Source organism: Phascolarctos cinereus, unplaced genomic scaffold (genome assembly GCF_003287225.1).
Source record: "Phascolarctos cinereus isolate Bilbo 61053 unplaced genomic scaffold, phaCin_HiC Scaffold_726;HRSCAF=1367, whole genome shotgun sequence".
In the NCBI taxonomy this organism is placed as follows: Eukaryota; Metazoa; Chordata; class Mammalia; order Diprotodontia; family Phascolarctidae; genus Phascolarctos; species Phascolarctos cinereus.
The window spans coordinates 389,356,484-389,368,538 of NW_027556098.1; the positions used below are offsets into that span (position 1 = coordinate 389,356,484).

The 12,055-nt window shown below is 47.9% G+C and overlaps 1 protein-coding gene across 1 annotated transcript in view; it reads right to left on the reverse strand.

Moving 5' to 3' along the window:
- The window catches only part of LOC110199025 (uncharacterized protein C1orf167), a 33,973-nt gene that overhangs the window by 20,949 nt on the left and 969 nt on the right, over positions 1 to 12,055 (reverse strand). The window contains exons 2-5 of the mRNA XM_078145673.1: positions 11,710 to 11,753; positions 9,552 to 9,750; positions 8,361 to 8,467; positions 5,809 to 5,936 (exon numbers count right to left, since the gene is read on the reverse strand). Of these exons, the coding sequence (XP_078001799.1) occupies positions 5,809 to 5,936; positions 8,361 to 8,467; positions 9,552 to 9,750; positions 11,710 to 11,753 (478 nt within the window). The remainder of the gene's footprint in view (positions 1 to 5,808; positions 5,937 to 8,360; positions 8,468 to 9,551; positions 9,751 to 11,709; positions 11,754 to 12,055) is intronic.

A 12,055-nucleotide genomic window follows, 5' to 3' on the forward strand; every position in this document is an offset into this window, starting at 1 on the left:
CTTCCCTCCTTCTGTCTAGGGCACCACCAACCTTCCAGTCAACCAGACTCACAACCTCTAACTTGAGCCTTCACTCTTTCTCACCTCCAACACCAGTGGGTTGCCAAATCTTGTCAATTGAACCTCAACCATGGGGCAGCTAGGTGGTGCAGTGGATAGAGCACCAGCCCTGAAGTCAGGAGGACCTGAGTTCAAATCTAGCCTCAGACCAAATACTTGACACTTACTAGCTGTGTGACCCTGGGCAAGTCACTTAACCCCAATTGCCTAAAAAAAGAAAAAAGAAAAAAAAAAAGAACCTCAACCAGTATCTCTCTCTCTGTCTTTTCTCTCCCCCTCTATCTCTTTCTGTCTCCTCCTCCTTCTTCTTCCCCCTCCCTCCCTCCCTCTCTCTCTCTCTCTCCCCTCCTCCTCCTTCTCCTCTTCTCTCTCATTTCTGAATAAGACTTAAAAGAAAACTGATATCACAATCTAGTCTTCACTCTCTCCAGCTGCCTAATCAAAACCACCCAAACTCATACCCCAAACAGAATGGTCTTTCCTCCTACTCCAAACCTGTGCCTTTTCTGAACTTTTCTACCTTTGTCAAAGGCACCACCATCTTTTTCCACTCCCCTCACCCCTTCTCCCAAATGAATCAGTCCCTAAGTCTTGTCATGTCTCACATCTGACCTCACCTCTCTCTCTTAGAGCCTCATCACCTCCAAAGTGGCCTCCCTGCCTCAAGTCTCTCCCCTCTCCAACCCATCCCCCACACAGCTGCCAAAATTGATACTCTCAAGGCACGGCTCTGATGTGTCAGAAACCCTGGTCCAAAAGCTCCCTCTTCTCTCTTGGGGAAAATACAAATCCCTTTGCTTGGCATGTGGACACCTTCTTAATCGAGTTCCAGCCCAGTTTTTCAGGTTCTCCCAGACCTCCCTTTCATGCACTCTCCAGCCCAGCCCCACTGGCCCATTTTCTCTTCCCCATATACTACACTCCATCACCCACATCTTTGCCTAGACCATTCTCCCCGCCTGGAGCACCCTCCTCATCCTTGCCAATTTAGAATCCCTGGCTTCTTTCCAAAACTCAGATCAAATGCCTTTTCTGATTCTCTCCCCACCCCCTACCCCTCTCCACCAAGTGGCCTGCCCCTCTGAAATTCCCTTGCATTTACTTGGCATATATTTTGTATTTACTTGTACATGTTGTCTCTCTTGCAGACTGTAAGCTCCTCGAGGGCAGGTACAATTTCACTTTTGTCTTTGTATCCCCAGTACCTGACACATAGGAGGCACTTCATAAATGCTTGCTGAATGAATGAATGAATGAATGAATGAATGACTAGTGATCATGTAGTCCATCCAACCTCCTCCTTTTATTGATGATAATAATAACTCACATTTACATAGCACTTGGAGGTTTGCAAGGCAATTTCCTCCCCCAAGCCCTGAAAGGTAAATAGTCACAGAGCCACAGACTCACAGAATCTGAGATGGATGGAAGGGGACCAACCCACATCTGACCAAGAATCCCTTCTGCCAACGTCCCCAACAAACGGTCCCTCAGCCTCTCTCTGCCTGAGGACGAGAAGGGAGGCTTCCACTTTGGGACCACTCTAACTGGCAGGAAGGTTTTTCCTGACCTCAGGCCTATGGCTGACCCTCTGCATTTCTCACCCACCACCCACTGCTGCATTTCTCACCAACCCTCTGGGACCAAGCAGAAAAGGTCCAATCCCTCTTCCAAGTGAAAGCTTTAGAGCCCTGAAGAAAACTATCCTATGTCCCCCAAGCCTTCTTTTCTCCAAGCTGAACACCCCCAGGTCCTTCCCACAATCCTTCTAATAGCCTGACCTCAAGGCTTTTCACCCTCCTGGTCACTATCCCCCGGACTCTCCAGCTTATCAATACCCTTCCTAACATGAGGTGCCTGGAACTGAAACAGAGGACACCAGATCTTAGAGGTGGTCGATCCTAGACTCTAGTTCTCAGAGTGAGGTAGAGTAGACGGATTTGGAGTAGGAAGATCCGGGTTCAAATCCTGCCTTTGATGCCTACTAGCTATGAGACCCTAGGCAATTCACAGTGCCTTGGTTTCCTCATCTGTAAAGTGAGGGGATTGGACTCTCTGGCTTCTAAGATCCTTTCCAGCTCTAGATCTATAATCCTATGATCTGGCCTGATTGGGGTATATTCAAAACTTGAAGCAACCTGTTCACTTAATAGAATTATCTTAATTATCTTAAGATATTAAGAATTATATTAAGGGAATTTCTATGAAAACAGCAATATTTGAGGTCCACCTAAAGTGATCAGAGAACACCCTGAAATGTTTGGAGAAACATTTAGCTCTGGGAAAGACCATTCTAGGAAATTAGTACTCCTCTTAACCTTGAGACACCAACCCTGGAATAAGGAGGACCTGTGTTCGAGACCTACCGCTGATGCATACTTGGCTGTGAGCCAGGTCTGAGCAAGCCACTTAACCGAGTCTTTAAGACTGTAAATAACATATATAAGCTGCTGATCTGCAGGGGTGGTTTTCCACCCAGGGAGTTCCTTCAGCTTGATGAAATCTCAAATCTGGGAAGGCAACAATCAAAAACAAAACCAAAAAATCCCTTGCTCTCACCCACCCCCACATGTAGAAGCACATGCACGGTATTGGCTAAGGTCTCATGGAGGCTATTAGAAAGCAGAAGCAGGAAGTGGGTTGTATAATTGCTGTTATTATGAAGCATCGCTCTTCTTGTCAGCCAAAAGGGTCAGAGAGAATTCTCACCTGCTGGGTCAACTTCCCTGTTTTGAGAAAGATCGAAAACACAGAAACTTAGCCGTGGAATTAACGCCTCCCATCTCTGCCTCTCTCTGTGTCCCTAGGATCCCTTTTCCAACTTCCCGGGTTTCTGTAACGCCCAGTGGAGCCTCCAGGAAGGTTTCTGCCACGCCACACCATTTGTCATGGGTGGTATTTCTCCAAGGGATGATTCAGGCACTGGACTACACTGTTCATTCTTTCGTTCATTCATCGAGCATTTTAGAAACATGTTCTTGTTGCTGGGGATATAAAGACCCCCTCCCCCAAAAACAAACAAACAAACAAACAAAAACAAACAAACCAGTCTCCATCCAAGGAGCTTACATTCCATTGGGGGGACTCCACATACATACTATTGCATATAAGTAAATACAAAGATAAGTAAAATACAGAGGAAGTCTGTAAAACAATTTCAGGGGAGTGGAGCAGAGAGCACCAAACAGCTTGGGGAACCAGGAAAAGCCTCCTGGGAGCCAGGGATTCTGAGAAGTGGAGGAGTGGGAGGGAGAGCATTCCAGCCCTGGGGACACTGCTTTTGCAAAGACACTGAGGTGGGAGATGGAATGTTGGATATAGAAAATGACAAATAGGCAGGGGAGAACTATTCTAACCACCCATGCACACGGCAGCAGCAGTAAGACAGGGTCTTAATACCTGCTGCTTCAACTGAAGGGTAAAATTCAGCCCTCCTAAGTAGCTATTCCATCCCCACAAGGCGCCTCTCTCCCCTCCACAACAAAGGCCAGTGACTTCCTCTGCTTGAGGCTGACCGCCGTGCCATCCCTCCACACCAGTTGCAGGGGGTGAGTTTGCTTATGATATCCTCACAGAGACACAACGGGCGACTTTCCAAATTAAGAACAGATACAGTACCTGTCCCAGCAGAGAGAAAGAAAACTAATCGACCTCCTAGAACAGCACTGCTCTCTCTTCCGGGTTTTAAACTTGCTCCTAAGATCACAAACTGCCTAAGTCAAGAGAAAATCTTAAACCTTCCCCTTACCTCACTGCCATTCCAAAGTGGTCACTGCTATTCTAATTAATTTAATCTAATCTATCACATGCATCATTTAAAAAAAAATTATTTTGGGGACAGCTAGGTGGTGCAGTGTATAGAGTACCAGCCCTGAAGTCAGGAGGACCTGAGTTCAAATCCAGACTCAGACCAAACACTTGACACTTACTAGCTGTGTGACCCTGGGCAAGTCACTTAACCCCAATTGCCCCCCCAAAAAATATTTTGGTCCAGTTGTGTGATGTCATCAGTTTGGGGAACGCCTGGTGTGCAAATTCCCTCCGCCAAGGCAACTCCTCAGTAATTTCTCCCTTTTAGAAGAGGGGTTCTTAACCTCTGGTCCATGAACTTGAATGGGAAAGAATTACACCTTTGTTTTCACTCACCTCTAGCTGAAATTTGATATTCTCTTTAATTGTGAATGTAGGCAACAAAAGATTATTCTGAGGAGTCCTTGGACTTCACCAGATTGCCTTTGGCAGGGTACATGACACGCAAAGTGATTTGTTTATTTATTTATTTTGATGAGGCAGTTAGAGTTAAGTGACTTGCCCAAGGTCACACAGCTAGTGTTATGTGTCTGAGGGCGGATTTGAACTCAGGTCCTCCTGACTCTAGGGCCCGTGCTCTATCCATTGCACAACCTCATGCTCCACAAAGCGATTTAGACAGTTGCCCAGGGCACTGGGTGGAGGGGGTTTTGAATGACTTGCCCAGGATCCCATGGCTAGTTAGCATTGCAAGGAAAACTTGAACCCAGGTCTTCCTGATGTCAGGACTAACCTTCTACTCTACATCATGCTGTCTCTCAAATCTAGTGGTTTTATCCAGCTGGTGGCTCCCAGAGAATCTGGGACAAGAAAATGACTGCATCATCATAGAGCTCCAATTTGGAGGGACAAACAGAATCACAGTGTGTGTTATTAACCCCTTCTTATAGATGAGGAGACTGAGGCTTTGGGCAGGTAAGTGACTTCTCTACTTTCCCTCAGCTGGGAAGTGTCTGAGGCAGGGTTTGAACTCAGGGCTCCAAGCCCAGGTCTCTATCTACCACATCATGGAAGAAACTGAAGTGAACTGTCTGGGACAAGGTTTAGACCCAGGGGTGACTCTAGGGCTAGAACTCTGTTCTGTCAAATTCTCTTTCCAATAAATGGCATTGCTTCTTACTGGGACCTATGTGGGGTCCTACTGTCATTTGTGTTAGCTTAAGTAAGATCCTGTCCTTTTCAAATGGCGGCATGAACAAATGTCATCCCTGGCTGGAGATCTGCTATGAAATAGCCCTAATTTCAGTAAAACTATAGCCTTAGGTCCAAGGATCCTCCCCTTCTACCAGAGGCTCCAAGTTCACATGGACCAGGGTCCACCCTGAGGGCCTTACTTCCCAAACCCAAAACTACAGGAAGGTCATTGTAATTTGTTGATGGGTACTACTGTCCACTCAAAGCAGACTAACTGAGGGTCAACAAAGGCTTGGAATTGCCATTAAAGTGGGAAACAGTGCCCTAGTTGATGGAGATGTCTAACTCTTCCTTCCTAATGCCCTGTTGAGTCTCAGGCCATAGAAACCGCCCTTATGGAGACTTAGCGGTTGCCACAACAGTGTAATCATGGGGTTCAGGGGTTGTGATGCTCAAGCAGTGGTTCTCAAATTTTTGATCTCCAGACCTCTTTACAACCTTAAATTATTGAGGATTCTCCAAAGAGCTTTTGTTTATGTGGAATCTATCCATATTCACTGTATTAGAAATTAAAATATCTTAGTATTATGAAAATAATTTTGACTTTGTGAACACCCTGGAAACGACTTGGGGACCCTTAGTGGGATCTAGCCCTGATTTAAGGGCCAAAGGGTTTTGGCATACAGGGTTAGCTTCCTGTGGGCAGGGCCAGGTCCCCTCTGTGCCCCTCCAGCTCCATCACTGGCACTGGCTTCTGGGCCCATTCCTTCCCCTCCCCATTCTCTTTCCCCAATACCCACTTACCAGCCAGCCGCTGAAGGTCTCGAGTGGCAGGGGCCCTAGGGCTCTGGCTTCCTGATTTCCATCTGGGGTGGAGCTGAATCTTTGGTGCTCCCTCCACTCCACAAACGACCCCTAGAGTTACAAAGGATCTGCCCAAAGAGAAGAGTGTCATCTGTTGCTTGGGTGTGTGGACGCTCCTGCCCCACCACAAGCCTGAGCTCCCATTCCTAAGCATTTTAAAGGGTGCCAATAGAATTTCCAAAACAAGTATTTCAGGCCGACTTCCTAACAGTCCCATGAAGTAGGATCATGGGATCACAGATTAAGAGCTGGGCCATTCAGTCTAACCCCCTCACTTTATGGGTAATGAAAGGGAGGCCCAGAGAAGGGAAGGGACTTGCCCACATACTCCAAATCCTGAATTCCTTCCACATTGGGAAGAAGCTTGCTCACCCTACTCCTGGACTTCTCACACTGGAAGAACCCTCCACCCTGGGGCCTCTTCTTCTGATTGTCTGGATCCTCTCAGAACCTCCACTTTAAGGAGGCCAGCCAGGCCAGCAATGTCTTCATTCTTCTCCAGGCTGCACTTCTGACTTTCTCTACCAGGCCTCTCAGTTGCATACACCCCACCCTCCCCTCTCTCTCCTCCTTTCCCAGGCTTCCTTTTATGTATGATCTTTCCCCATTAGAATGTAAGGTCCTTGAGGGCAGGGGCTTTTTGAAAAAAGTTTTATTTTTTTAATAAACTATACAACTTTATTACTTCCTTTTATAAAATATCTCATCCTTTAGGGAGTTTGGAAGTTTCTATTTCTAGTATTTGAGAATTTGTAACTATATGATATAATCACCTTCTCTGAGGGGCTTTCTTTCTTTCTACTAGTATTTCTATCCCCAACATAGTATAAATGCTCGCTGACTTGAATTACTCCTGCCTCTCAGATAATACAAATATGACCATTTCCATTTTGCAGATGAGGAAACTGAGGTGCTGAGAGTTAAAGGGATGACACAAAGCTGGGAGGGACAGCTGACACACAAGTCTAATGACTATAGTCCTACTCTCATGTTCAATTTGTTTCTCAAGTCCAAGGTGGGTTAGGTGTGATTAGACAGTAGTTTGTCCGTAGAGACTCTCAGGGTTACTGGACCACCAACTTCATAAGAATCAGCACTGTGACACGTCGGATAAAAATGTTAGTGGGATCCAGAGCTGCATTACGAGAAGCATGGCATTTGGGAATAAGGTGGTGATGGTCCCTCTGTCCTGGTCTGGAATACTGGGGTCAGTTCTGTTTGGGAAGGACACTGATTAGCCAGAGAACGTCCAGAAAAGGGCGACCGGCATGGTGATGGGCCTCAAGTCTATTCCAATTTAATCAAATGACAAGCATTTATTAAGTGCCTACTGCGTGCCAGCCCAAAGAAAGAAGCAAAACGGCCCCTGCCCTCAGCCCTGTGAGCTTAAACACTCTACTGGAGGACACAACATGTGCATATGAAAGGATGTATGAAATCTCTACGAGTAATTTTGGAGAGGAGGCAGGAAGAACTGGGAAACACGGGAAAGGCCATATGTAGGAGGTAGCATCAAGGCTGAACTTTGAAGCCAATTCCTGCAGGAATTCTCTGAGGCAGATAGGAAGGAGTGCATTCCAGGCATGGGGAACAGCCTTTACAAAGGCCTGGAGGTGGGAGATGGGAGATGGAGTATCATACCCAAGGAACAATAAGGAAGGCCTGGTTGACCAACTGTAGAGTACGTGGAGGACGTATAATAAGGCTGGAAAGGAAGAAAGGGGCTGGGCTGTTATGTTTTAAATGCCAAACCAGAGGAGTGTGTCTTTGACCCTAGAGGTACAGAGTAAGGGAGTGACATGGCCAGAGAGAGCTGTGCTCTGGGAAAATCAAATGTTTCATTTGGGCAGCTGTGTGAAGGATGGATGGGAGGCAGGGAGGCTGACTAGGAGGCTACTGCAATAGGAGATGAGGGCCTGAACCAGGACAGAGGCTGTGTAAGTGGAGAGAAGGGGACTGATGGGAGAAAGAGCTCATGTCCTAATTGGGGGAGACAACCCATGAAAGAAAGTCAGATGCAAAGTCCTGAGCACCCAGAGGGAGAAAGCGTTGGGGCAGATGCAAGGCCCTGAGACCCTTAGGTTACATCTGCAGGCTGGACAATAGTGCTGAGCATTCTACTAGAGAGAAGATTCTTTTCTGGGCATGAGTTAGACGTGGTGACAGATTAAGTTTCTTCCAAGTCAAAAATTCTGTGGTTCTGTGATTTGCCCACAGTTGCTCAGCTGGCTCTTGGAGGAGCCTGGGATGAGTGCCAAGCCTGGCTCCTGCATCCCCATCCGCTTTGCCAAGTGCAGTATGAGGGCTGGGTTTGTCCTGAGTCAGCCACATTCCTCTGCGGAGGCTGGGGGTGGGAAGGGGTCTGTGGGCAGTGGAGGCAGGAGGATTGGCTGAATTTGTCCTCCCCTGCCTTAGTGCCAGCTGGGGCCAGGATCGAACAAACTTGTCTTCCTAAGAAGCCCCGGGAGCATAAGAAGTCACATTTTCCTTACCTTTCCTGTTGGCCTTCCTGGGAGGGAAGGAGGGCTTTCTCAGGAGCCTCTGTCTTGGACTGAGTCAGCAGCTTCTTTTCTCTCCTATTCAAATAGAGGTCTTTCCACTGGACCAGGAAGACAGCAAGAGGGAGACTTGGCTGCAGCAGGAGTCTCCGTCCAGCCCCCTGGGGTCAGGCAGCTGAGACCCTAGGACTCAGGCTTGGGGGGAAAAAAAAGCCAGGCCTGGAGGGGTCAGGGCAGGCGTATGCCAGGGAGGGGAATGGGTGGGAGGATTAAGATGTTCCAAGGGCAGAATCTTGATTTCATAGGATTATAACATTTTAACTTGAGAAGGAATTTAGAGATTGACTCCTCTAATATCCCAGCTCCCCACCTGTTTTATGATGGGGGAATGGAAACTGAGGAGTGAGAGGTAATATGACCTACCCAAAGGTAGTAAACATAGGCAGTAAGCAATAGCCCAGATTCAAACCCAGGTCCCAAGACTCCAAAAACTCCCTGTTAGTTCTCTTCTCTACCTGTCATTGGAAGATCCCATCCTATCCTACTCCATCTAATTTCCATGTTCCTTTATGCACATTGTACAACAATCTACATTCTTCTTAGATCTATATTACTTTTCATATATTTTTATTTTGTTAAATATTTCCCAATTACATAGAAAAAATTTTTAACATTCATTTTCAAAAATTTTGCGTTTCAAATTCTTTCCCTTAATCCCCCACCCTCTCCCCTTGAGAAGGCAAGCAAGATGATATTTTAGAGCCATATTCTTAAAAGGAATGTACTCAGTGAGGATGACTCTTCTCTAGACTTAAGCATTTACTGTATGCTCAGTAGAATTGATCAATCAATAATCTAAAAGGTACTTATTAAGTTCCAGGAACTGCTGTGCTCCAAAAATACAAAGACAAAAAATGAGGGCGTCTCTGTATTTGATCTTGGAGGTAATAGGGAGCTATGGGAGTTTACTGAGTGCGGGAGTGATAGATCAAGCTTACCACTTTGGCAGCTGTGTGCAGGATGGATCAGAACACGGGGTCTCTGGCCACACAGCGGACTTTTAATCTCTACTGTGAAAGGGGCCCGTCGGGGCAGGTTCCCCTCGGGCCAGGGGACGGAGTCCTGTACCCCTTCCCCTCTCGAGCTCCAGTCCCCTGCCCCCTCCTCCCTCCCTGCGGGTCTCACCTTTAGGAAGCTCGTGGCCAGCACAGTCCGACCCTGCTTCCTCTTCATGTACTCCATCTGGGCTTCCCGAAGCCACAAGGACCAGCGCATGGCCCGGATGCCCTTCCGCAGGAGATGTCTCCGCCTCAGCGCCCTGGCTACTGCCCGCTGTCCTAGTAGGTGGCATCGCCAGGCTTTGAAGCAGCGGCTGAGAAGGGCCCTGCAAGGACAGAACAGATTGGAACTCACGGGGCCCGGCAAGGGCTGCTGTCCAGCCTCTGCCTTCCCCTCCCCGAATCCTCCAAGGTCTCCCGCCGTTCCCAGCCTCGGGCCAAAGCGGAGCAGGACAGACACCCACAGCATTTCCCAGGAAAAGTATGCAGGGATGGACAAATACTGCACCAGGGAATGGGGTGCGGGGTAGTGTAGACCTGAAGACGCCTACCCTGACTGCTTTCACTCCTTGCCTCTCACCCAGAGATGCCTCTAACCCTGAGGTCCTCCCTTCTCATTGGTGAGACCCTAGGCCACATCTAAGCTCACTTCACTCTTGACTCTCCTCCTGTCTGGACTCTAACACCCTCCTATGTTCCCCAATTCCAACTCCCTTATATGTGGGCTTCCCCTACTAGAAGACAGGGTCTATCTTCCTTGCTTGTATTCCCAGAGCTTAGCGAAGTGCCCCACACAAAGTTAAGTCCTTAAAAAAAAGTGCTCTCCATCAAATTGCCTGCTTTCTCAATTGGGGAGGGGGGGCAGGGAGGGAAGGAGAGAATCAGGAGTTCCAAATTTGAAAACCAGAATGTTAAAATTGTTTTTACATGTAATTGGGGAAAAATATTAAGAATAATGCTCCTGTCAAGATGTTAGGAGACACCGTATTTTTCAGAGCTGAGGCCCGGCAAGCAAGCTGTGCCCTGATCTTGGTATAACAATCCTTTGCAGCTCACCCTCTGGATGATCTCACCCTCTGGCAAAATCCCATAATTATTGTATTGCTTTGACCAGCACCAGGTGTTCTCTGAACTTGGCTGAGCTCAGAGAAGTACCCGTGTTCTGGTCATGAAGCCCTGCTATGAGTCAAACTTGTCTCATTGTCACCGAATGTTACTTCTCATTGTCAGGGCTACAACTCACTGGGTGGCCTAGGTAGAAGTATTGAGATTTGGCCACACTACAGCACCACCCCCGACTAGGGGCAGGCCTCCCCGCACGTGTGTCTAGATGCCCGCCTTGCTCGCAAGCTGTTTCCCTCACTTTGAACATCTCTCCTGTCTCCAGCCTTCTCTGTTCCACTCTGTCCACCCACAGGTTAGAGGCTGGTCCTGCCCAGCTGACACTCTCAACCTGTTGCATTCTGCCTTCTGACCTCCTCACTCAACTTAAAGTGCCCTCTCCAAAGTCAGCAGTGATCTTTTAATTGTCACGCCTCACAAAAAGCCTTTTCTCAGGCAGCCTCTTTCTTAGCCCGCTGTCACGACTCTCTGGATTTCCATGACACTGCTTTCTCCTGGTTCTCCTCCTACCTGTCTGACTGGTCCACCTCAGTCTCTTTTGCTAGCTTATCACCCTCATCATACCCCATAACTGTGGGTATTCCCAAGGTTGTGCCCTGGGCCATTTTCCTCTCTTGGTAAACTCTTAGGCTCCCCTAGGTTTAACTACCGTCCCCGTACAGGTATGTAATCAAGATGTTGCCAGAAGTTTCCATCTGGGAGCTGCTAGCTCCAGGCTTTCTCCCAGGCATCAGTCCCCCATCACTGTTTCCCTATTGGACATTTCAAACTCCATCTCCCGGAATCATCTCAAAGTCAAAATGTCCCAGACTGAACTCATCATCTTTCTCTAAAACCTCTCTAGCTTCCCTCTCCATGCTTTTGCACCAGCTATTCCTTATGCCTGGAATACCTTCTCTTCTTCCCTCCACCTCACAGAGTCCCTCTCTTCCTCTGTGACCCAGTTCATGCACCTTCTTCTGAACAAACCCTTTCCTGATTCCCCCAGCCGCCACTGTCCTCCCTCCCAAACTACTTTCTGTCATATTTTATATGTACTTGTCTCCCCCATTAGATACTCTTTGTCAGTAGGGAGGGCACAGGCAGGTGCTCAGGGAACAGGGATGAGGGAAAAAAGGTCTACCTCACCAGAGCAGATTAGAAGGGGCCCCCAGGAGTCTCACCGTGATTCCCTGGCCTCTGGGGTTAGAGGCTCTGTGGATGATGTCTAGAAAAGAGAAGGGTACATGACTTCAAGTACCTAATGGGGCTGTCATGTGGAAGAGGGCTTGGACGTATTTAACTGAGGGTAGACTGGGGAACAAATGGGTAGAATGGTGTTTTCTTCACAAGCACCCTCTGAGACAGGTAGTGCAAATGCTCCTGGCCCCATTATGCAGATGAGAAAACTGAGGCAGAAGACGGCCATGAGTCCTTGGCCCATCCTTCACAGCAAATTTCATATCATTTGTGCTGCTAGATAAAACCTGTGCCTTCTCCAGCGGGACTGTCCCTCTCCCTCCCCAGCCC